Source organism: Vigna angularis, chromosome 3 (genome assembly GCF_016808095.1).
Source record: "Vigna angularis cultivar LongXiaoDou No.4 chromosome 3, ASM1680809v1, whole genome shotgun sequence".
NCBI classification, from domain to species: domain Eukaryota; kingdom Viridiplantae; phylum Streptophyta; class Magnoliopsida; order Fabales; family Fabaceae; genus Vigna; species Vigna angularis.
The window spans coordinates 35,666,062-35,691,371 of NC_068972.1; the positions used below are offsets into that span (position 1 = coordinate 35,666,062).

The 25,310-nt window shown below is 31.5% G+C and overlaps 2 protein-coding genes across 2 annotated transcripts; one reads left to right on the top strand and one right to left on the bottom strand.

Moving 5' to 3' along the window:
• Positions 1-512: 512 nt before the first annotated feature.
• LOC108324918 (protein HEAT STRESS TOLERANT DWD 1) lies at positions 513-2,573 on the bottom strand. Its single transcript, XM_017557864.2, has one exon. The coding sequence runs from the start codon at positions 2,215-2,217 to the stop codon at positions 799-801; it is 1,419 nt and encodes a 472-aa protein (XP_017413353.1). The 5' UTR covers positions 2,218-2,573; the 3' UTR covers positions 513-798.
• A 241-nt stretch (positions 2,574-2,814) lies between these two features.
• On the top strand, positions 2,815-12,544 carry LOC108326663 (7-hydroxymethyl chlorophyll a reductase, chloroplastic). The gene is made up of 19 exons (XM_017560272.2): positions 2,815-3,015; positions 3,114-3,201; positions 3,433-3,517; positions 3,974-4,085; positions 5,452-5,536; positions 5,649-5,690; positions 5,794-5,872; positions 6,673-6,724; positions 6,822-6,884; positions 7,041-7,138; positions 7,326-7,361; positions 7,446-7,507; positions 7,646-7,673; positions 8,487-8,566; positions 8,982-9,051; positions 9,128-9,185; positions 9,359-9,423; positions 9,511-9,605; positions 12,172-12,544. The coding sequence occupies exons 1-19, from the start codon at positions 2,907-2,909 to the stop codon at positions 12,260-12,262; spliced, it is 1,398 nt and encodes a 465-aa protein (XP_017415761.1). The 5' UTR covers positions 2,815-2,906; the 3' UTR covers positions 12,263-12,544.
• The last annotated feature ends 12,766 nt before the right edge of the window (positions 12,545-25,310 follow it).

Consider the following 25,310-nt stretch of genomic DNA (forward strand, 5'->3'; position numbering starts at 1 on the left):
TGAGACTAGACATTAATGAGCAGTCCAATAACGGTTCGATAACAAGTGAAACAATATCCAATAAAAAATAAGTATAATTAGGATAGACTTTAACCAAACTCTCATACAATGTTAAGAAGTGAACTTTAAGCCTAACTAAACTCCACAAAATAAATTTATTTTATTTATCAAAATTCCGTACCAATAGAATAAAGTCTAACTCAATCCCATAAGACCGACTTGAGATTTGCATCCACTTATATACTCTAAATTGTGAGATTTTAACACACTTCCTCGTATCGAGATATATACATTTCGAGCGTGAGACTAGACATTAATAAATGATCTGATAACGATTTAATAAGGGGTGAAACAATATACACAACAAACAATAAACAATAAGTATCACTAGTCTCTAACTAGACTCTCATACCATGTTAAAGAATAAAACTTTAAGTCTAACTCAGTTCACAAAATCGATTTTTTTTTCCAAAATTCCTTACCAATATAACTATAAAATTAAGATGGGTATATAAAGAAATATTCGGCTAAATTAGCCTGTTTGTTTCCATTCTAACCTTATATCAGCATCAGTTTAGACAGCATACACGAAAATTGCATCAAAATCAAGTGAAGCATACCAAGCTGAAGCAGATAATCCACAAAACTTACAGCATGGGCGAAGAAGAAACAATAAGAACCAAAAGCGAAAAAAGAGTACAAAGTAACTTTCTCCAATATTCAAGTAGATTCACGGTGATTGCAAACAGCTTATCCAACTTGTAACCGGTTGGCTTGAAAACTTGACGAGAGTGTGTCTTATAAAGGACCATCTGATGGCAGTGTGCTCTGAATATTTGAAGGCATAAGTATGTTGAATCCATCTGCTGCTGTAGAAACAATCATTCCAGGAATCTGTGCGTGCCAATGTAATTCCTTGAGGTCTTTCTGTCCCTGGTGAATAAACAATAGTTGGGGAGGCAGATCTTGAGGAGCATTAACTTGTTCTTTGGTTTTAGCTTTAAATTCAGCCTCCTCTTCTTCATCCTTTTCTAATGAAAGGTCCCATATTGTAAGCTGATTATCAGCAGATGAAACAGCCAATGAAGAGGCTTCATGTGGACTCCACTCAATGGATGTGATTGGATGTTTGTGGTATTCAAAATGTGCTACCAAAGAATCTCCTTCCTTGAGCAGTCTGAGATCACGAATAGAAATAGTCCCATCATCACTTCCCGAGGCCAACATACAACTAGCCAACCTGTTCCATGATATGACATTCACGTCAGCATTATGTGCCTTAAAAGATGCAGCCGGTGACTTCCCCAAACGGATATCCCATATAGCAATATTTCCATCCACAGAACAAGAAGCAAGAACGTGAGGTTCTGTAGGGCTCCATTGCAGATCTTCAACACTAGCAGTATGTCCAGTAAATGGAGCATTATCAACATTCCATGTTCCACCAGATGTAGGCTCCCACAGATAAATGCTATTACCACAATCCCCAGATACAAGCCTTCCAGGAACAAGAAGACTCCAGTCTATAGCATAACCTTCGTCTTTGTGTTTAAATATATGCAATGGGTCCTGAGTAAAAACTGCTGCAACTCCTTGGACACCTTCTGTTTCGGTCTCAGCCAGAGCATTGAGATGAGAGCTTAGGTCCCAGACCTGTACATTACCGGTATCAGCCCAAGCTGCACATATATGGGGATTTTGTGGCATGGAGCGTATACGGTTGATACATCCTTGGTGTGCAACCTTCCGTAACTGCAAACTGGGACCATGGGCAACATCTTCATCCTCACTATCATCATCATCATCATCACTATCACTATCCTCACCATCCATTCCAGAGTCATCAGTTTGAAGTTTAGGTAGCGGTTCCCGTCTCTTTCCAGAAATATTTGATACTTTAAAAATTCCAATAGAATTCCAAGAAGGTTTCTCTGCCTGAGTCCCTGCCATGAAATATACTGTATGTGGAAATTCTGTTCGAACCAAACCCAGAGAGTCATGTAGAATATCAAAGCTCAAACAGGGCCATCCAATGTGAAAAGCATGAAGAGAATTGTAAGCAGAAGGGTCACACTGAAGCTCTTCACCTTCCTCTAACTTGTCCACCCCGGGTTGCCACACCTTAGCTGGAATTTCTGGAGCCAAAGATGAAGAAGACCCACCCTCTTTCTTAGACCCCTTCTTTTTGTTCTTCCGGTGTTTTATGCCGCGAGTCATATTCAATTGCAGTTTTCTCTTAATCTCTATTACAGACACTTTTCGTTTCTTTCTTTCTTTTGTTTCCAGGTCCCCCCCTCTGGAAGGAGAAGCCTTTGCTATTAAAATCAAACGTAGGTGGAACGAAAAGGTGTCGGCTAAGGTTGATTAGATGCACAAGAGACAAGGATTGATAATTTCTCGCACGCCAAGAAGCCGACGACGCTGAGAGGCGCAACTCACGTCCGGACGCTGTTGATAGCGCGACGCTGTTAGCTTTGTTGCTATGGAAAGGAGGAGCGGTGCTGCCGCCGTCGGTGGTGGGTAGTGGTCACAACATTAGGGTTTGCGGCTTTGTGAAAATAACTGAAATTTCAAGTTTTGAAAGAAATTTAAATATGCTCTGTTGTTAGTTTTAAGTAAAATTTTACTTTATTTTTAATGAATTATATCAATATTTATAAATAACACATTTATTGAAAATATAAAATTATTTCAATAAATAACGTTTATTGTTACTTCTATTAAAAAAAAAAATACTCAAACTACGATCATCTTAACATACACAAAGTATTAATATTATAAAAATAAAGAAAAATGAAGAAAAAATGTTAGATATTTGTTTGTACGTGGCATGTTGGGACCACATCATTATGAACTAGTGGAGCAGAAGCTACAACAATGCACAATCTAAGACACCTTTCTCACTCATGAAATCTCAGTTCTTCCACTTCAACTCAACAATGTCTACCTTATCTCTCCATGCCAACCTCTCCTCTCTACCAATTTCCCTCTCCATTTGTTCTTCTTCATCCAAAGGTTCCATCCTCATAACAACCCTTCAATTTCTCTAATATGCTCTATCTGATTCTCTTCTCACCCATCTTTTGTTTCCTTTACTTCCATTTGGGAAGCAGATACAGATAGTTCTTTGAGAAAGGACTGGAGGAAAAAGTCCAAACCTATCCCACCAGGTGGCATCTACCCAGCAAAAGATCATTGCAGGTATATACATACTTACATATTTTCTGTTTCTGTCAAAGAGTAAACAAGTTTACACATAATTTAAGCATAAACCATTATGTATAATTATCTTAAGAATCATAGATTTCTGATTAACAGACTATTACACTGAGAGTACATAACCATGATATGGAACATGCTGTAGTTGCTATACATTATTTTCCATGTTGTTAGTTCTCATGGTTTGGTTTTGTTATTTTTCTTTTGGGACAGTCGTTGTGGGTTGTGTGATACATATTACATTGCCCATGTCAAGAATGCATGTGCTTTCTTGGGAGATGGAATGTCTAGGATTGAAGTAAGTCTCTTTCGTTCTTCTGTTGCTTATATATCTGCAGTGCATAAGTTATGTGCCATCCTTTGTTTTATTTTTAAATGTACGATTTATAAAGTGTTTCAAATGATGATACCTCTGAGAGAGCATTTATGAATTAACAAGCTTAAGTTAAAATTAACATATTGAGAAACTTATTTCAATTTTTCTCTCAGAAATAAGTTATGGAAAAACTCCTCTAAACAGACCCACACACATGTCAAATTGAAATTTCAATGGGCAATAGCTATTTGTTTCTTATTTTGGCTCTGGTGGTTGAACTTCAAATTATACATGCCTATTTCGAATGTTACCTATGTACTTTTATTGCCATGCTTTGCTTCTAATTGGGAATTTTAAGGCTGATATAACTGAATCCAGAATTTTAGTCTTGGAAAAATATTTTGCCGAACTAAAGTTGCTTATTGTTTTCCCTTTCAGAGACTGGAACCCGTTGTTCATGGTAGAGGAAGGAAAACTGATAACTTGGATGAGACGTACTTAGGGGTATATGAGGAACTTTTATATGCTCGGAAACTTCTCCCTGTAGAAGGTATTTCTTCTGAGTTGGAAACAGAAGATTCTTTCTCATTTTGGTGTGTCTTTGTTACTTATGCATTCTTCCTGGGTTTGTTGTTGTATCAGTTTTGAGGGTCTTCGATTGAGGGGTCTTTGATTCATTTTTCATATTTTAACATGCCTTATTTCTAGTTGAATTTCTGATATGTGGTTCTGGTAGCTAATCCTAAATTGGTATGATTCACGGTAATCATGGTTCTGTACTCGGCTTGTTACTTTGAAATTGTTTTTAGCCATGCTATTTAAGGTTTTTTATCATTTGTAGTTTGCATGGATTTCAGTTTGGGTTCCTTAACTTGATGGATTTTACCTTTTTAATATGAAGCTTTTACAGGTTAAGATCTAATGACTTTCATTCATTACTCGGTTTGTGTTAGGAAGTTGCAAGTTTATGTAAGAAGGAATAAAAGGGGAGGGAAGTAAATAGCGAGAAAGGTTGTTAGTTTGTTAAGGGAGAGAGAGTATAAAATAAAAGCTGAGTTGTTGAGGAGGGTATCACATATTATTTTGGGTTTAGACCGGACCTTTTGGCCAGTGGAGGAAGGGAGGCTTCCTTGGGGGAGATCTATACTTGTATTTTTCTTTCTACACATTACGGAGGAAATAAAAATACACATACATACAGTTTCTTTTCTACTGTTGAGTGTGTGAGTGAGAATAGAAGCTGCTGTTCGGTTCCTTGAATAAAGGAACCTAACAGTTTGACATAGTCTTTTTGGTAATTTTGAGTTGTAAGGAATACGGTGGGAATTAGAATAGATACAAAAAAAAAACAAAAAAGAAAGAATTTTCCCATATATTGATATTTTTATCCACTGGGCTTTCAGACATACTACAACAATCGGAAATAAAGGTTTTCTTTACTTGTAAAATGATACTTTGGTCCTTGGAGATGGGTTTCAGCAATTTAGTCGCTGATTAAATTATGCATGCATTTTGTCCTTTAGTTATTCAAATTCATAATGTCATTGACCTTATCATAAATAGTAAATAAAGTCATGTGAAACAAATTTGAAATAACTGAATCGTAATGTAAATTAAACAAAGGGTCGAAATGATTGCATAATTTGGAGACCAATTTGAATGCTGATTCTATATTTTATGCTTCTGTGGTAAGCCCAGAAGTCATGACTCATGAGGATGTTTGTTCTTTATATATTAACCATTTCCAATAAAATCGAAAAGATGAAAAGAGTACTCTTTAACGTATTGATATGGACATATATAAAAACTTTTCCTTATTTGGCCTTTGCATATAAACAAAAGTTCTGTTTATTTCCCATTGATTTAGGCCAGGTTTCTTGACTAAGTTTTACATATAAAACTCTTTCTGTTAATAGGAGCTCAATGGACTGGTATAGTAACAACAATTGCAATAGAAATGCTTAAATCAGGGATGGTGGAGGCTGTCATTTGTGTGCAAAGGTAATAGAACATAATTGCAATTCTAGATGGTAAATAAGATACTATTTTTTTTTAATTGCTGAAACTGACTTTTTCTTTGTTAATGTCTTTGATGTAACTTTGTTTATTATAGTGATCCCGATGACAGATTTGCTCCAAGACCTGTTTTAGCAAGGTCTGCATTTTTTTATTGTCTAATGGATCTAAGTTAATTTCCCAACATGATATTAAGTATTTTTCTTTTTAAAACACTGTTTATTTCTTCAAATTTCTTGCAGGACACCTGAAGAAGTGTTGGCTGCTAAAGGTGTCAAGCCAACATTATCACCTAACCTCAATACCCTGGCTCTTGTTGAGGTGTGAAAAATATCTTTCCATTGAAGAAAGATTTGTCATGATCTAGGATAAATCTTGTATACAATTTTCAGTTGCATATTCTACCAAATTATTTATGCAAATCAACTTATCTATGAATATGAAAAAACCATCATCTAGGCTAGTAAATAAATGGGAATGAGTATGTTGATAAAATAATCCTAAACAATGTATGGGAATGAGAACCGAGGGCATTTTGACCTTTGTCCTTCAAAATATAAGAGATATTGAGAGATACAAATGAGGAAAGTATTAAGAATCTTCACTGTGAGATTCAGTTGTTTTGACATTCTGTATGAGCTGTGGAAACAAAAATGTTTACATCCACTGTATTTTCCTCATTTTATGGACCTTGGCTTTGGATAGAATTGAACCCATTCTATTGTTTTGAGACCATTGCATTTAATTTCAAGACTAGTATTCCATTTCTCCTTCGAGGTTTTACTGTTCTTCCTGTTTTTGTTAATTTGGCATACTGCCCAAGAGCATCTGGTTCTTCAAATATTTATTCTTTTCTTTGAATGGGTGGTGACTTATATTTCTGCCTCTTATACGAGAAAGATCTGTAAACTAGTTGTTTATTCAAGAGTCTCTTAGATGTATAAAAGGAAATTTTAACTTGGAGAAAGTTGAATGAAATGTCGTGATACAAATAAAAGCCAACCTGTGAACTGCCCATGATATTTTTTGCATATAGCTTATCATAAAATTTATTGGTTGTATTCTTCCGAGGCTGCCTTTTATATTCATAATTATTCTTTCTGAATTATCATTATGGATAGGCTGCTGGTGTCAAGCGTCTTCTTTTCTGTGGTGTAGGTTGTCAGGTGCAAGGTATCACTACTATAAAGATTTACTTTTTGCAGTTTTTCATCGCTTTCTCCATTGTGACTTGTAATGTTGTAATGCAGAATAATTTCTTCGATTGCAGCATTAAGATCTGTGGAGCATCACTTAAATTTGGATAAGCTCTATGTTTTAGGCACAAATTGCGGTATGGAAAAGGTCTAGTGTTTTGCTATATAACCCTTTGAATCATTTGTTTAATATTTATAAAATCAGAAATATCAGTATTTTCTTAATGGATCTGTTTAGTTTTGTAAATTCTTGCTTTAAAAAATATGGACTTGCAAAAATTCTCTTTCTGCAGTGGACAATGGTACTAGGGAAGGGCTGGATAAATTTCTAAAAGCTGCGAGTGAATCACCAGAAACAGTTCTACATTATGAGTTTATGCAAGATTACAAGGTTTTCAGCTGAAAAATCCTTTCTGGTTTAGAGCAGTTATGGACAAATAAACGTTTTGGTTTTGAAATGATAATCTATGATTGTAGAACCACCAGTTGATTTGTTCAGAATGGTGCTTTATCATAACATCTTTGTGTTTTACAGCTTATTTTATGTTCCTAAGTTGCTTTTTCAAACATTCTGGCAGGTTCACTTGAAACATTTGGATGGTCATATAGAAGAGGTATATAATACCCCTTTATTTTACTTTGTTCATGTGTTTCTCAAGCATGAAACTTTGTTCAGTTTAAAAATTTATCCTGTACAGGTTCCTTATTTCTGTCTGCCAGCAAATGATTTGGTAGATGTTATTGCTCCATCTTGTTACAGGTAATTGTTATTTTACTTTGCATAATGTGATGGCTTGAAATTTATATACAGGAATCATGATTTTCTTTATACTTCAATTTCTTATTATTCTTTCATTATATGTTGCATTACATTGGGAATTTTTTCTTTTCCTTGCAGCTGTTTTGACTATACAAATGCTCTAGCTGTAAGTCCTTATCTGCTTGAACATCTAGTCTTTTTGACAAGCATATTTTACTTTGACTAAGGAGGATTATGTTAATATCTTCTAAGTGTTTGTAAAGTTGTCTACAAAGTACAAACTGTTCATGCACCAAATTCTTTTGCCATATATTGTTTAATCACTTCCCATGATACTAAAATGTTTAAACTTTTTTCTTGTTTGTAAAATATATGTCAAAATTTGTTTTGGTTAATTATTCCTTAAATATTAAGACATAATAAATTGTCATCATATATTAAGCCATAATATACTTGATTAAATATTCAGTTTTATTAAGGATTACATATGTGACTACTTTTATACTCTTGCTTGCACTTTCCCTTTTATTGCCTAAATTTGATCTCAAATTGTATTTTAAGATGGCAATATAGTCTAACGGATGAGATGACTTATGACAACTTATTGATTAGATATTGTATTTTATCTATGCATTTATTTTGTTAAATTTTAGGATAGACATGAAATATTTTGTAAGAGCTCACTTCTCTTCATTCTTTAATTAAAAACCTTAGGCATTTTTTTTCCTGTTCTAAGAATCAATTTTTCATGCTTGATACACCTTCAATTTGATATTGTTAATATATAACTAGAAGCTGCAGAAAAAAAACTTCCATTTACTTTCTGTTTTATGTGTGTGAAGTATGAAGAACTATTGTTTATTGCCAATTTTGCCCAGTGATTTGTCCTTATTAGGCTTGTTTTGGTTGATGTTCACATTGTTTGTGCATCGTTTTCCATGTTAAGAAATTTAGTTGAAAGTAGAAAAATAATTTTCAGGACATGGTGGTTGGATATATGGGAGTGCCAAAATATTCTGGAATCAGCATGCCACAACATCCACAATATGTTACAGTCAGGTAACTTGATGGACTAAAAAACACAAGTGTCTCTTCCTTTTGCACAATATCATTTGGTGTATATATGCTCTTCATATTTCATAAATGTTTATTTTCCAAATCATGCATTACTCTTTCTTGAAGGGTTGCTTTTTGGAAGGGTTGAGCCTTGTATATTTTTTGTTAAAGGAATTTGGAGGCCTTGTATGAATGGGTTAACCTTTTCATAACAATGGTATCAAAGCCTTGAAACGAACCCAACGTCTTGAGTTAAAACGTCGTTGAGGCTCCTACTCCAACGAAGGGGGAGTACCGAATTCATTAGGCTGCCAGGTGTCAGCCTCCGAAGGAGGGGTGTTTGTTAAAGGAATTTTGGGGCCTTGTATGAATGGGTTAGGGTTAACCTTCTTATAAAATGTTGTTCTTGATATGACAGGAATGAACGTGGAAGAGAGATGTTGAGTCTTGTGGAGAACTTACTAGAGATTAGTCCAACAATTAGTTCTGTAAATACTTTTCCATTTAAGCATATTATTTTTATTTTAAAATAAAGAAGAGTGTGATTTTTTCCATTTGATTCAGGGGGATAGGCGACCATTTGTCATGGAGACTGTTAAGGCTGATGATGAAGCTAAGTTAGGTATATATAACATGTTCTTTGTGATAAAATTGGATTTTTTGGATTCATCTATTTATGATATAATATGACAGTTATTACATTATCTTAGGCTTAGAGTTTCTCTTCTCTGTTTTGATCAGTACTACTGTATACTGCCAGAGATGATTACTTCTTTCTTTGAAATTCTTTATCAGGAAGAGGTCCTTCTCAACCTGCCCCAAAATTTGTTGGAAATCTGCTGGCTTTTATACTAAACCTGGTAAAAGATTTATAGCAGATTATCCATTTATTGCTTGTATATTATGCATGACATAACAATACTTTTGGCTCTGGCTTTTATGTTCAGATTGGTCCTAAGGGTCTTGAATTTGCACGTTATTCACTTGATTATCATACCATTCGCAACTATCTACACGTGAATCGTTTGTGGGGCAAGGAAAGGTATGTAGAGTATTGTGAGACCTAATTAACATAATTGCTATGATTTGAATTTGATCATAATGTCGAGATTTCTTTATGAATACTCAATAATTAGGACGAATTTGATATTTTTTACAGATTCTGTTTGATTTTAGTTCCTTAATTAGCTTAGGATAGATAATAGATATAGCCTATGTAATCATCAACTAATCAAATGCATAGTAATTTCCACCCAAACTCTTTGTTCTAAATGGTCCAAAAGATCCATGTGAAAAAGTTTTAAAGGTTTTCATTAGAAACAAATTTCTTTGATCTAAAAGAGATTTTGGTTTATTTTCGTATTCCACTGACATCACAATCTATCGCATATATGTTTTGTCTCTCTTGCCAATCAACTCAATTTTATTTGTATGTTGATTGCAAATCAAGCAATGATTTACGTCAAATGTAGCTTTCAAACCTTTTCTGTACAACTAGCTAATACTTTGGAGATTCTTCAATCCTTCAGCCAAAATACATCTTTATTCAAAATTGAGGAAGAGTTTAATGGAAAATATGAAAAAATGTCTAAGAGGGCACAGTTTTCTCTTTAGCTGATTCATGCATTTATGTGTTCTTACATCAGTGAAATACAAAAACATGTGATGTTCTACACGTAAGTGCCAAATAGGTAATGCAGAAGATGAGTTAACTTATTCTGACAGGTTAATCCCTTCACCGAGTTAACCAATTTTGACACTTTCCCTCAAGCTAGTTCATACATATAATACACCAAGATTGGAATCTATACTTGAATTTGAGATCCTCACAAGGACTTAGTGAAAATATCTGCAAGTTGATCATTGGAGTTGACAAATTTCGTGCAAATTTCCTTGGATAACAACTTCTCCCAAACAAAATGACAATAAACACTATATGTTTGGCTCTCATGAAATATAGGATTGGAAGCGATGAGAATAGTTGTCTAGTTGTCATGATACATGCTCATTTTTGTATCTCACAAAATTTCATCTCTTGAAGGGATTGCTTTATCCTTCACAAGTTCATAAGGGAGTGATGTCGTTGCCCTATATTAAGCTTCAACACTATAGATCGAGCAACCACATTTTTCATTTTGCTTTTCTAATGGAAACACAATATTTTGGTTGTGGATGCCTATAGGAGATTTCACTCAATCAGCATCACAGTGCACAATTATTTTAGTATTTCCCTTATCTTCATAGAGCAATCCTTGTCCTTTAGCCTTTTCAAGGTATCTGAGGAAGCAAATGGCAACACTCTAGTGATCAAGATGAGGAGTCTACATAAACTGGCTAACCATTCCAACTGCAAAATACAAGTCATATCTAGTGATAGCAAAATAAATTAGTTCCCAACAAAGCTTCTATATATTTCTAGGTTTGAGAATGCATAACTCTATTAACTTTTGCTTTGGATCCATTGGATTATACAGTGCTTTACGATCAATCATACATGTTTCCTTTAGAATGTCTAAGGCATATTTTCCGTGGGATATAACAATACCTTCTTCTGATTGAGTTACTTCAGTATCCAAAAAAATGCTTGAAATGTCCAAGATCTTTGGTCTAAAAATAATTGCATGAATGCTTCTTCAATTGAGAAATTTGTGACATCATCAACACATACAATTAAGTACACATTTCTCTAGAGAGGTATGACAATAAAAGACTAAATGATTTGCTTTACTATGCTTCAATCCAAAATTTGTACGGTGTTGTTGAATTTGCCAAATTAATCGTGAGGAGATTGTTTAAGACCATAGAAGGATTAACACAATTTACAAACTAACCCATGCTTCCCTTAAACAACAAACGTGAGAGGTTGCTCGATGTAGATTTCCTTCACTATTCAGCTAATGGAGGGGACAATGACGAAGGGCGACAATAACAAAGAAAAGTCAAACAGTGGTAATTTGGGCCATATGAGAAAAGATATCACTATATCGAAGATCGTATACATGTGTGTGTCCTTTGGAACCTAGTCTTGCTTTAAGGTGGTCAATTTGAGAAATTGACCCAACCTTAATAACAAACCCACCTACATACAATTGTATTTTTTCCAAAAAGAAGAGGAACAAGTTCTCATGTGTGGTTTTGGTATCAACCTTCTCATATTTGGAGATATGGGTTGTCTTCTTAGGGAAGCTTATGTGTCCTTACAAGTGAAATCAATTTCATTTGCTTTATTCATATTTTCCTCTCCTATAGGGTTTTTCTGGAGAAGCTCGTCTAAACAAGACCTTAGATTAACTTTTTTTTTTCTTGCACTTGGGGAATACTCCGAACGTGGTTTCAAACTCCCATTGTCAAACTGAGAATGAAAAATATTCATTGATTAACTTGAAAAATGATATTGATTGTATTTTTCAGATTTTTTCCTTAACTTTGATTACATGGAATTGATTTGTACAGATTCTATGAAACTCTTTTTAGTTAATCTACATAGAATACACTTATGTGTCCTTGTATTATCCACAAGCCTTTAAAGTTAGAATAATTTATAGCAGAACCTTTGGATGTTAAGGATATGAAGTTTGTTTATATTGTTGAAATGTAAATGTTTGCAGGGCTGATAGGCACATGCCCACATATGCAAAGAAAATTGTGGATCTGTACAACCAGAATGGTCAAATTGAGAAGATGATTTCTAACAAGTGATTCTCAGTGTCATAGATAACTTCAAACCATGCATGGTGATGGAGTCTCTAGTTTTCATTTTACATTGAATTCATGAAAATGATCATCAATCATAACTTAGCTTATATTTGGCTAAAGAACTGATTAGCAGTTTGTACTGTTCATACGAAGATTTAGGATAGAGTATTGAGTAAATATGAAGATTTAAATTCGAACTTACTGATAACAATCTTCTGAATTTTGAGCTTTTTAAGATTGTGTTGCAAGTTGTAACAAGTAAAATGTGAGAAAAAAAGTTTGTTACTTTTGTGGCATCATATGAAACTTATAACTCCAAATTCTAAAATGCTTTGTTCCTAAATCAATTTTAAGAAAATCTCTTGATACATCTTGGTTCGCCTCCAAACTGCATGACAGATTGTAAATTAGTGCTGATCAAGTAACATGAAAATTCATCTGCCACCATTCTTTTGAGTTGGGAATGCTCTTTATTAATTCTTTAACCAATTTGAACCATTTGAATGTTAGTCTAAAACATTTTTCATGAAAACAATCTTGCTTAAGAGAAAGATCATCATGAATGGGTTGATTTACTTGGGTTGGTTTCTTTCATTTAAATTTGGAGCTTCTGTAGAAATGATTAAATTTTATGTTGTTACTCCTATATATTTGCTACTTATATTTTATGTAAAGTTGGTATGTAGAAGTTAGGAAATATATATATATATATATATATATATATATATATATATATATATATATATATTTTAATAAAATAGTTGAGGTTTTTCATTTCGTTTCTACTTAATACACAAACATTAATTTAAAAAATAATTAATATTATCTAAAACTTTGAAAATGACATAATCAGAAAGATAAATTATTTAAAATGTTGAAGTTAAAAAGGAACTAAAAATTAGTTTGTATTTTAACTTTTTTGTGAAATACAAAGTAAGTGATTATTTTCTAAGATCAAAAGAGAATCTCAATTGGACATTTTTTTAAACTTGTTTTAACCAATAGAATATGTTTAAGATTATCCTGACTCATATCATTGAAATTATATTGATTTTTTTTATTAGTCTTCTTCCTATTTACATGGTTGTAAAAGAGATTAAGGGAGATTTTAACCCAAAGGTAATTTATACCAGTAAATACATTTTTATAAAACTTGTTTTTTGTCGTTTTTAAGTAGAAAAGTTTACTCTTTATTAAATCTATATCATTATATAGGGGAGACAGAGTTTTATAATTGTTTTTTTATGTCATTTTTAACAACATAATTTTACTCTATTAAATTAAAATAATTTTATTATTTAACAAAAATAATAGCTATGCATTTTCTCTTAACTAAAAGTAACTATGGAACCTTTCAACTAAAAATATAATCAGCTCAACTCTTCAATTTATTTTAACAAAATTATTTATATTTTACTTTTTAAAATTTTATTTTATTTTACAAATAAAAATATAGAGATACACGTGTCCAATAGTATTATAGGTATTTACACAAGAGTTACGAGAGATTCTTATAAGTCAAGAAAAACAAATTATTAATTAATTTTTATTAAATACTTATTAATGACTATATAGTTCAATCTTATTAAGAAATTAAGAAATAAATTTTAAACTTAACTCAACTATATAAAATCGATTTATAAGATAAGATTTACGTTGACATATATATTTTAAATTTGTATTCTAAATTTGTCTTGATGAAAGTTTTAATATAACGTTATATTCATTTGCTTCATCAATACAAGTATTTTGAGTACGATGTAACATTATTTTTCATCTTTTTAAGAAAATTCAATAACATTATAACAATATTTTTTAATATGTATATATGAAAAAAATGGTGTGTAGGAATTAAATTTTGGCAACATAGAAATAATAAAGTTTGTGTACCAAACGATCCCTTAGAAGAGCGTAAAAGTGGTTGGTTTGGAGTTACACACAAGACATGATGTCCAATGCATGGATATGGAAAGCATAACACGTGCAAGTGGATAATTGTGCTTGCATCATGATACCAAAAATGGAAACAATGTACGTGCACACTCAACCCTAAAAGATCCATTATCCTTTTGTAAACTTTAGTATATACTAATTAACATGTAAATTGAAATAAATACAATTAACAATCATATATTAACTTTAACATGGATTATGTGCTTTATTAGTATTGTTTCCAAGTTTTAAATGTATGATGAAACAAAGTAGAGATAAAAACATAATTAAGAAAAATCATAATATTTTTTAAATTAGCTTATCTATTTTTTTTATTTCTAATTGTTAAGAAGTATGCAAATTTATTTAATTATTTAGTGGTTAATAGTTGAAAATCTCACACGAAACATAAATCAGTTTGAATTAATATAAATAAGTAAAATATAATTTACACATCGATTTTGTGATGTTAAACTTACTTAAATGAAAGTCATATATGAAACCTAACCTATATCATCATTATCAAACTCATGTTAAACTATCTATAAGTATCTAATATCATGTTTGAGATATTAATATTTTCGTATATCATGTTTGAGATACTAATATTTTTCGTTTGAAATAACGTATTGGAAATCTTACATTAAGAATAAAGTTAAATTATAATATATAAATGTAGTGTACTTATTAGTTTAGAAATTAATTTTGTAAAGTTGAACTGAATATAAACTCAACTAATAAAGAGTATTATTAGTCTATTATAAGAAGTTGATTTTAAAATTATGCAATAAAAATGTTTTAGATAAAAGTGTTATAAAATGATATATGTAGGTGATGTATGAAATGATCGTGTGGCTAAGCAATGAGAGCATCTTAAGAATATCTTTCTCTTCTGCATTTGTTTTCTTTTTAATCAAACTCACTCAAATTATAGCTTTTGTCGGCTGCTGATTTAAATATACAGTTAAGGTTAATCAAGATTTAAACTTTTACAAAAAAGATTAAATTTTGAATACCTACCACTGAACACCTGGATTAACTAGTATGAGTTATTCAAACTTAATTGAGTTCAAATTCTTAATATACAATTATATTGGATATTTGGAAAGATAATTCATATTAAGTTTGAACAAATTGTTTTTGGGAGAAATTAATCAAATATTATTGCTAAAAACAATTTAAAAACTTTTGAACTATGAATCTATATATTACATCCAATTGCCAATTTGTTTAAGAAAAGAGGGAAGGAAAACATAGCTTCGAATATAATTAAAATAATTAAAACAACTTAGTTTTAAGGCTCGTTTGGTATAATATAACCTCTCTATATTATAATTTTCGCATAAGATGATGTATACTTTTTTTAATGATATACTATGTAATATGCTTATAATTAATAAACATATATTATAATAAATATATCAAGTGTAGTGAAGTTTTCAAGTTATCATTCATTTTGTCACATTCTTTGCGATTTATTGAAAAAAAAATCATATTAACTTTTTTTTTACAATTTAGAAAATAAAATATGTGTGAGAAAAATATTAAATATAGTTTCTGTTTGTATAATTTCAAAATTTAGAAAGGAATAGTGTACGCAATTTACAAATATATTAGTAATTATTATTTTAAAAGAAAATCCAAGTATAACAAAAAGGATAATTTGCCACACACATAATTTTATTATCATACCTTGATTACTCAGCCTAAGATTGATAGTACTAGATATTATAAGAATTCAAGATGCATAGTAACATGACCTTATTAGGATATTATGAGAAATTTTCTTATTTTTATTTATTTTATTTGTACAAAAAATAGGTATCTCATTCTACGACCACAAAAAGGAATTTTAAGCAATTAATGAGAATGAAATTGAGATAAATAAAATAACTACTACATTGAATCAACTACTGTTAGAGTAATAAAATTATTAAACAGGACGATTTCAATATTATTTTTATTTCTTTTCGTTTAATAATTTAAGTGTAATCTTGTAATTTTTGTATGAGAATTGGTGAAAAGAAAAACAGTTGAATCATGTGATTTCATGTCAAAGATACAAAATCACATTGTTTCATTAATGCATCACATATAAAGATTCAGAACAATAATTTAAGATTCATCAAATTACATGAATCACAATAAAAATAATTTAAGACTGATGATTGAGTGATACTATAGAGGAAGGAAGAACAATCAAATTCATAATAAAAGTTCACATTCAACATCTGGATAAAATTACGTATTAATTGATATTGGAAGTAAAATTAAGTAAAAGATTGTAATGAACATGTGAATGTGTAGAAGAGGTGTGAGAGATTAAAATTTTGATAATATAAATGGTTAGAATGAATAGAGAGGAGAAGATGGAGGAATGGGTTACGAAAGGGTGGTGGTGCCACCCATGTGCTTCTCTCTCTCCATTCATAGCTCAGTGGCTGCAGAGCTTTTATGAGAAACCTTGGAAGTTGTAACGTGACAGAGACAAAAAGTACAGTGCTGCAGTGCAGAAATGTTAATGGATTCCAATTCTATAGTAAATCTTTGTTCAGTGACATGTAACAGTGCTGCTTTTCTCTCAGAACCATCCAAATGAAAATGCTCTCTATCATGGGTTGTCTTCCTTTTCAGGACTCCTTATTTATTTCCTTTGAAATCTGTGGACCAACACATTCCACACTAATTATTTTTAGATGTCTGCTTCCAAAACATAAAAACACATACACTTAAAAATATTGTTTCGTCGAGGTCATGTCTTTTCTAAAATAGTTTTCAATCTCCGGGTTAAGGATTTTTCTTTACTATATCTTTCTTATTATTTGTTCAACTTAAAAATTATTTCTAAAAAATATTTCTATATTAAAGTTAGTACGTATGTATTTAGAGATACATAAAATTATAATATATAAGTGAGATATAAATTACTAAGTTAGTTTTGTGATGTTTTAATATGATATCAGAGTCATTCTTGAAATCTTTTTTAATCGACTCAAGATAAAACTAAATTGATAAATTGACGTAAGATTTTCAATATTAACATTAAAGTATTAACCGTAAATGTATAATAAATATAACTAATCTACTTTAATATTTTAAACTTATATTTATAAATTTTAAAATATATTTCTGATTAATACTAATCTAATTATGTTTTAATTAGTAAATGTCTTATTCAGACTTAATATAATCGTACTTAATATTGATTATAGTTTTAATCCCATCACTCAACTTTTTGATTAATTTCAGCGGAACCACTGATTAACCATCTAATTAATTGTCTGGTTATACCATTTAGTTAATTGTCTGATTCTGGACGAACACATTATACATATATTATCAACAGTTAAACATTAAAAAGTGTTGTGCAATGTTGATAATAATTTTGTTACAAGTCTAGATTTGATAATATTTTACATTTTCCATGATTAAATGTTTTGTGAGTTTGAGAGGCAAAGTCAGTTGATGAATTAGCAATTTGATGATATCCTTGTGGCCCAAAATGTGTGATTTGCTTGGCCCAGAGAGATCTACCATGATCTCATTCCAGAAGACTACAATCATCTATTCTAATAAGGAATCCTATATATCAGTTTAGAATTGGTGTGAAAAAAAGTCATCAATTGATTAACCTTCGATATGAAATATGCATTTTATACACTGCTTACTAAATATCCGATGTATAATATCTACATATTCTACTCACTATGTTGACTATTGATGTTGAATTATAAAACAAATGTTAAATATGATTAGTTATAATCATAATGATTATAAAAGGATATACATTTTACATCTTATGGCTACATAGAAATCTACTATTTTTATGAGTTATCTATTTTAAATGTATTTTTAACTAGTAAAGAAAAGCCAATGCCAAGAAAAATATAATTTAGATTTTGAAACAATCACATTGTAAAAAAGTTTAAATAATTTGTATTGTCTCCCATTCGACATGTATTTATTTATCTTGACTTTTAAAATATTGTACTTTCATTTATTTTTAATATCATTGATTATTATTAAAAGTAATGATTATTCATCTCTAAATTCTCACACTATAAGATGAATTATAAATATAATGTAAGAATATATATAAATTATTAAAGTGAAAAATATTTCTTATTTGGGTTTGAAAAATTTTAAATACACAAATATGGATGATTAAATAATGTATTTAAGATTTTTCAAAATCTTTTTGTAAAAACAAGGTTTGTATACTTGATGATATCAAGTATAAGTTAGATAGACATATTATTAAACTTTTTCTAAGAGATGTATTTGACAAAGCTTGTTGTGCAACGTTCATAAATTGCAACATTAAAATCTTTATTGCAAAAGAACGTTGTGAAAAGCTTTATTTGCAATGTTCATAAATTACAAGTTCTATGCAACGTTAAAACATTTATTAATTTTAATTTCTTTTATTGATTTTTTTTTAGCTCTAAGGAGCTCTTCTTTCGTTCCAAAACACATCAAAATCTAGTTTTTCTCATTCTTTTTTCTTCTTAGTTTCATTCTTTAGCTCTTTTCTCTTCTAAACATATTCTAGGTTATTTTTATACTCTTTTTAGAGATTCTTACTAGTTTTGAGATCCTTAGAAATATTCTAGAAAGTTCATGTTGTATCTTAGGAGACTTACGCAATACACCGCGGATAAGTTCTTAAGGACAATGAAACTACACGCCTTAAGAAATACTGTTTTGTTAGATTTTCTACAACAATCTTAAGGACTTAGGGCTGACATCAACAACATGACTTTGGAGAGCCAAACCATTGTTTCTGGAACTTAAACGGTCTTCGCAAAATCACTTCTGGACGTGTCCAAAGTTGAGGTTTCCTTTGGACAAAACTTCCGACACTTGCAAGAACGCATGTCCACCCTTTTAGACATGTATAGAATTGCTGCTGCTCCCAAAAGGTACATACACAAAACTGATCACAAAGAGAAAAATAATTTTCTTAAATCCCGTCCCAATGAATCTAAACTCACCTTTAAGAAGAAAGCAAGTTGTTTTGCATACGAAAACTCAGGCCATCATGTACTATAGTGTAGACATAGAGTAAGAAACAACAATCTTCCTAGGGAAAATATAGCCGTAGGAGATGACATTATTGTTGCGGTCGTTTCTCAAGTAAATTTGATGACCAATGTAAGAAAATGGGTGGTAGACTCTGGTGCTACCAAACATATCTGTGCAAACAGAAGTGCCTTACCTCTTACACTAGTGTAGGGGATGGAGAAGAACATGTCTACCTTGGAGATTCCAAGACCACTCCTAAGGGAAAGTTCTTCTTAAGCTCACATCTAGAAAGATTCTAACCTTGAGTGATGTGCTACATGTGTCATCAATCAGAGTTAATTTAATTTAATTTCTGTAGCACTATTGGGAAAGGTAGGGGTTAAAGTGTCATTTGAGTCTGACAAGATCATTTTGACAAAAAATAATGTTTTCGTGGGGAAGGGATATTGTGACCAAGGACTCTTCATTCTAAATATTTCTGAAAATATTATTGAATCAAGTACTTCTGTTTATATTGTTGATTCGTATGATATATGACATGCTAGACTAGGACATGTGAATTCTCCGCATGTTTTGAAATTACAACGACTAGGATTGATTAATATGCATGATAAACAGAGTATTAAGTGTGATATATATGTAGAATCTAAAATAACAAAGAAAACATGTTATTCTATAGAATGTCAAACTGAACTGTTAGGGTTAATTCATAATGATCTAGCTTATTTGAAACAAACCATGTCTAGAGGAGGTAAAAATTATTTTGTGACCTTTATAAATGATTTTTCTAGATACACCAAAGTTTACTTAATCAAACATAAAGATGAAGCCTAAAGTTTTACAAAATAGAATACCCCATAAGAAAACTGGAAAAACTCGTAATGAGCTTTGGAAAAGTTACCAACCTAACCTTAAATATCTAAGAGTGTGGGGGTGTCTGGCTAAGGTAATGTTACCCAATCCCAAGAAAAAGAAAATAGGCTCTAAAACCTCTGATTGCATGTTCTTAGGTTATGTTGAACATAATACTGCCTATAGGATTCTAGTTGTTAAAAGTAACATACTTGAGAGAAATTTTATAATGGAGACGAAAAATGCTGAGTTTTTTTAACATTTGTTTTCCTTAAAGGTTAGTGAGATGTCTCAACCTATTGATGATAATAATAATAGTGATACCATGAATGATGATTTGAGAAGAAGTAAAAGACAAAAAAAGAAAACTTCCTTTGGAGATGACTTTTATACTTATCTTGTTGATAATGATCCAACAAGCTTCGTAGAAGCTACTAGTGGTCCTGATGCAAAACAATGGTATAAGGCACTAAGACTGAAATTGAATCAATTCAGAAAAAACAACTTGAACTTTAGTAGATTTTCCTAAAGGAGCAAAACCCATTGGTTGTAAATGGATCTTTAAGAAAAAGTATCACCCTAATGGATTCATAAAGAAGTATAAGGCAAGATTAGTAGCAAAAGGTTTTACTCAAAAACCCAACATAAATTACTTTGATACTTTTACTCATGTGACTAGGATTTCTTATATTCGAGTGTTATTAGCTCTAGCAGCTATCCATAAATTAGTGATACATCAGATGGATGTTAAAACAACCTTTTTGAATGGTGATTTAGAGGAAGAAATTTATATGACTCAACCTTAAGGGTGTGTTATAATTGGTAAAGAGGACAAATTATGCAAACTCTTATAATCCTTGTATGGGTTGAAATAAACACCAAAACAATTACATGAAAAACTTGATAATGTGTTGCTTTGTAATGATTTTTTACCTAAAGATGCTGATAAATGTGTGTACTCTAAATTTGAAAATGGTGATTGTGTCATTATATGCTTGTGTGTGGATGACATGTTAATCTTTGGTACATGCAATGAGATTGTCGCTAGAACTAAATTGTTTCTAGGATCAAAATTTGAAATGAAAGACATGGGTGAAGCCAATGTGATTTTAGGTATTAGAATCATAAGGAAGGCAAATAGAATATTACTATCCCAAGAACAATACATTAAGAAATTCTTAAGAAGTTTGGGTTTTATGACCTAAAACCAGTTAGTACCCCTTATGATGCTAATTCTAAATTAATGAAAAATAGAGGACAATCTATATCTCAGCCTCAGTATCCCTAGATAATTGGGTTTTATGACCTAATATTGCTTATGCAGTAGGTAGACTGAGTAGGTACACTCAATGTCCTAATCAAGAACATTGGGATGCACTTTCCAGGCTTATGAGATACATAAGAGGTTCAATGGATTATGCCATTGAGTATAGTGGATTTCCCATTGTACTAGAAGGGTACAACGATGCTAACTGAATCTCTGATTTAGATGAGACAAAATCCACTAGTGGTTATGTATTCACACTTGGGGTGATACAATTACATGGAGATAAGCCAGGAAATCAATTATTGCAAGATGAACAATTGAATATGAGTTTGTTGCTCTTGAGATGGTTGGTAATGAGGCTGAGTGGTTGAAAAAACTTCTTAGCAAACATTCCACTAGGAATGAAACCAACCTCATCGGTATCAATGCACTGTGATTAGCAATCGGCAATATCTATAACTAAAACCAAGAATTATAATGAAAAGAATAGACATATACAATTGTGACACAATTTGGCGAAAATCCTGCTAAGGAGTGAAATTATTTACATTGATCATGTGAAGTCAAAATGGAATCTAACAGATCCTCTAACAAAACCCTTGGGAAGACAAATGATATTAGAAACATCAAGGAGAATATGACTTAAGCCACTTGCAAACAAACAAGTGATGGTAACCCAACCTTTGTGATTGGAGATCCCATGAATAAGGTTCATATGGCTAAAAACAAGTCACTTTTGTTAGTTCTCATAGCACTAAATTGATTTTAATCAATTCTTTCCCTTCCTATGATGTGTGTGTGTGTGAAAGTGCTAAAAACTGCATTATTGAGAAGCTAAACTTTGTCATTAAAATTCTATGTGGTGAAAGAATTTTAACTTAAACAAAGTTTTTAATGATTTTCATATCCCTTATGGGTGGTGTATGACTTGCAGCATATACTTGATGAAATCACCTATATGAGTGTCGAGTGAGGCCGCTTGCATGAGATCTTGGCATGATCTCTAAAGCATTCATGAATATCTGGCACGTACATGGCCTACTAAGCGCAACACAACGATAATAGCAAGGATTGTGGGAGGTGTATTGTGATTGATAAACTACTAACACACGTCAAGTGTCTTTGATTCATATAGCTTGCTGTACCAACTACATTGTGTGTTAAGTTTCTCAATCTAAGACTGGTTCATATAGCTTGCTATACCAGCTCTGATGTAGTACATCCTATGAGACCAAGGATAAAAGTTTCTATCTTTCTTTTAATCTTTGAACTATTGAGTCAAAGACTTTTTCTTTCAACTTTCTTTTGCAATATGTGGGGGATTGTTATATAATATTATAAAACGTTGTGCAACGTTCATAAATTGCAACATTAAAATATTTATTGCAAAAGAACATTGTGCAAAGCTTTATTTGCAATGGTCATAAATTACAACGTTTTATGCAATGTTAAAACATTTATTATTTTTAATTTCTTTTATTGATTTTATTCTTTTCTAGCTCTATAAATAGGGAGCTCTTCCTCCATTTCAAAACACACCAAAATCAGCCTTTCTCATTCTCATTTCTTCTTAGTTTCATTCTTTAGCTATTTTCTCTTCTAAAAATATTTTGGGTTATTTTTATACTCTTTTTAGAGATCTTTACTAGTTCTGAAATCCTAAAAAATATTCTGGAAAGTTCCTGTTGTATCTTAGGAGACTTGCACAATACACCGCGGATAAGTCCTTAAAGACAATGAAACTACACGCCTTAGGAAATACTATTTTGTCAGCTTTTCTAATACACATACAAATTTGATAAGACAAATGCATTGTCAAAAACATTTTTCAATAATGGTGATCTTTTTGACTCTAATACCTTAGCAATATTATTTGGTTGCTTTAGCTTGATATATTCTTTAAATAAGCTTTACTCTAACGCTTCAAACCATTTAGAAGCAATTGCATTATTCCAAACATATTATTCATGAACTTAACATCTCTCATGGTAAAGACTTATACTGGTGTTGGTGTGTGAGGTTGAAAATTTTCTTTATATTACAAAAAAAGTGAGAGTTATTTTGTAGAGGTTATAAAAATGCTGAACAAATTAACATTATTTAAGATTATTATAATAAGTTGTCTCAAGGACAATAACAATACGAGTTTTAATTATTCTTTTTGAAGAGGTTTTTAACCTCAAGAAATTAAAATACATTTTTGACCATTATACCTTCTCTCCTACATTCAAATTTCTCCAAATCTTCCCTCATACGCTTAAAATTATTCCACTATTCCCTAAATTTTCTTAACTTCGTGACACATTTCATATTTCCTTTTTTCCTAGTGTTGTGTTGTTCTGAGTTCGTTCGTGGGTCATCTTCATTCTCAATTCATCAATCGACGACAAGTTTCATCATGGTTCTCAGTTCATCTGTGGTGGTCCCCGTTATTGCTCGTCGGTCAAGGTTTAATTGTGTTCGTCGTTGCACTCGCTTGCTTGAGTTTAGTTGAGCTTGTCGGCCTGGGTTCAACAAACCAGTGTGCACACCTTAAATAGATTTTCAAGATGCTCAAGAGAGAAACAAAAGCCCGTAAAGCCTTCCAACCTTAAGTCCAAGAAGAGAAAGAACACAGTCAAACCCTTCAACAAGTATTTCCCTTTCGTGTTCCTTTTTTTTCTTATTCTCTATTTCTTTCATTATTCATTCAATTTTTATTATTTTTTTTCATTTCTGAGTCCCATATTCTTCCAGATACTCCAGAAGAGCTCATTGAATACTTTCTTGACACTAAAGCTTAGGAGATTGAGTTTGAGATTGCAAGAATAAGACTACGGTTCCTACTTTATCTTTAACCCTTTGTTTCCTTTTAGTTTAACTCATTCACTTTCTTATGACCAATTGACTTTGTAGATTGGATGAGGGATTCTTTGCTCAACTGAAATTCGAGTTAGGACAACTTTTGTTCGTTGTTAACAAAATAAAGGCACCTAGTATTTTTTTGGCTCCTTAGAAATGTTTTAGTCATACTCACTCTAATTTGTCTTCAATGCAGTTGTTGAATATGGTTGAAAAAAATGACTCATCACTGAAGGTTCTTTTCTTCTCCATATTTGCTCTTCCCTTCACCTCTTCAATATAAAACCCTTTGTTAATTAAGTTCCAGACTGATTGAATTTATGATAATTTCTAATTTGTATACCTAGGTTTGGGATATGGCAAAGCTTGGATAATCGACAACCAGTTCAAATAGTCATATATTTCATTGAAAGCCTTCAACTTGCAAACCTTTTTATATTCAGTTTTTTATAATCATATGAGGGATGCTATCTTAGTAATCAAATGTTCTTCTATGTTGAACTTTTTAGAGGTTGAAATCTATTACCAATAGTGAAAAGTTGTCAAATACACAATAAGAAAAGATTGAATTGTACATTTAAGATTTTAAGAAAACATTTTTATAAAAACAACATTTCTAAACTTGAGTAAATGAAGTTTAAATTGGCGAGAAGTATTATTCACTAGTGCAAAATTGGCCTTTAACGTCACCCCGTAGACGTCGATCCACCAAATAACCAACGTAAATTATTGATCAGTGGCATTTTCGTAAATAAATAGGCATATAGACGTCCGTTAAGAGGGGCCCCGACGTCTATAATATTATAGACGTCAGGGCCCCTCCTAGCAGACGTTTATATGGCTGAAGAGGTAGGTGAAAAGTTATTTTTTTCCGCCATATCACTAGTACAAAAATCACGTACAACGTCAAATATTTTGGACTTTTAACGGCGAATTCGCGAACGACGTCATATCAGGAGACGTTAAATTGATGTCGAATTTTAAAAAATTCAACGTTAAATTAACGTCGTATTTTGTCAATATACGACGTTAACTTAATGTCGAATTTTGTCAATATTCGATGTTAATCAATTTTATTTTATTTTTAATTAATTGTGATCCTTTTTAACAACTCTATCCCAGATCTGAAAAGCA

Coding starts and splice junctions, on each gene's coding strand:
- LOC108324918 (XM_017557864.2), bottom strand. CDS start 2,217: ATGACTCGCGGCATAAAACACCGGAAGAACAAAAAGAAGGGGTCTAAG.
- LOC108326663 (XM_017560272.2), top strand. CDS start 2,907: ATGAAATCTCAGTTCTTCCACTTCAACTCAACAATGTCTACCTTATCT. Junction 6,725..6,821: donor TGTAGGTTGTCAGGTGCAAG/GTATCACTACTA, acceptor CTTCGATTGCAG/CATTAAGATCTGTGGAGCAT. Junction 7,508..7,645: donor ATTGCTCCATCTTGTTACAG/GTAATTGTTATT, acceptor TTTTCCTTGCAG/CTGTTTTGACTATACAAATG.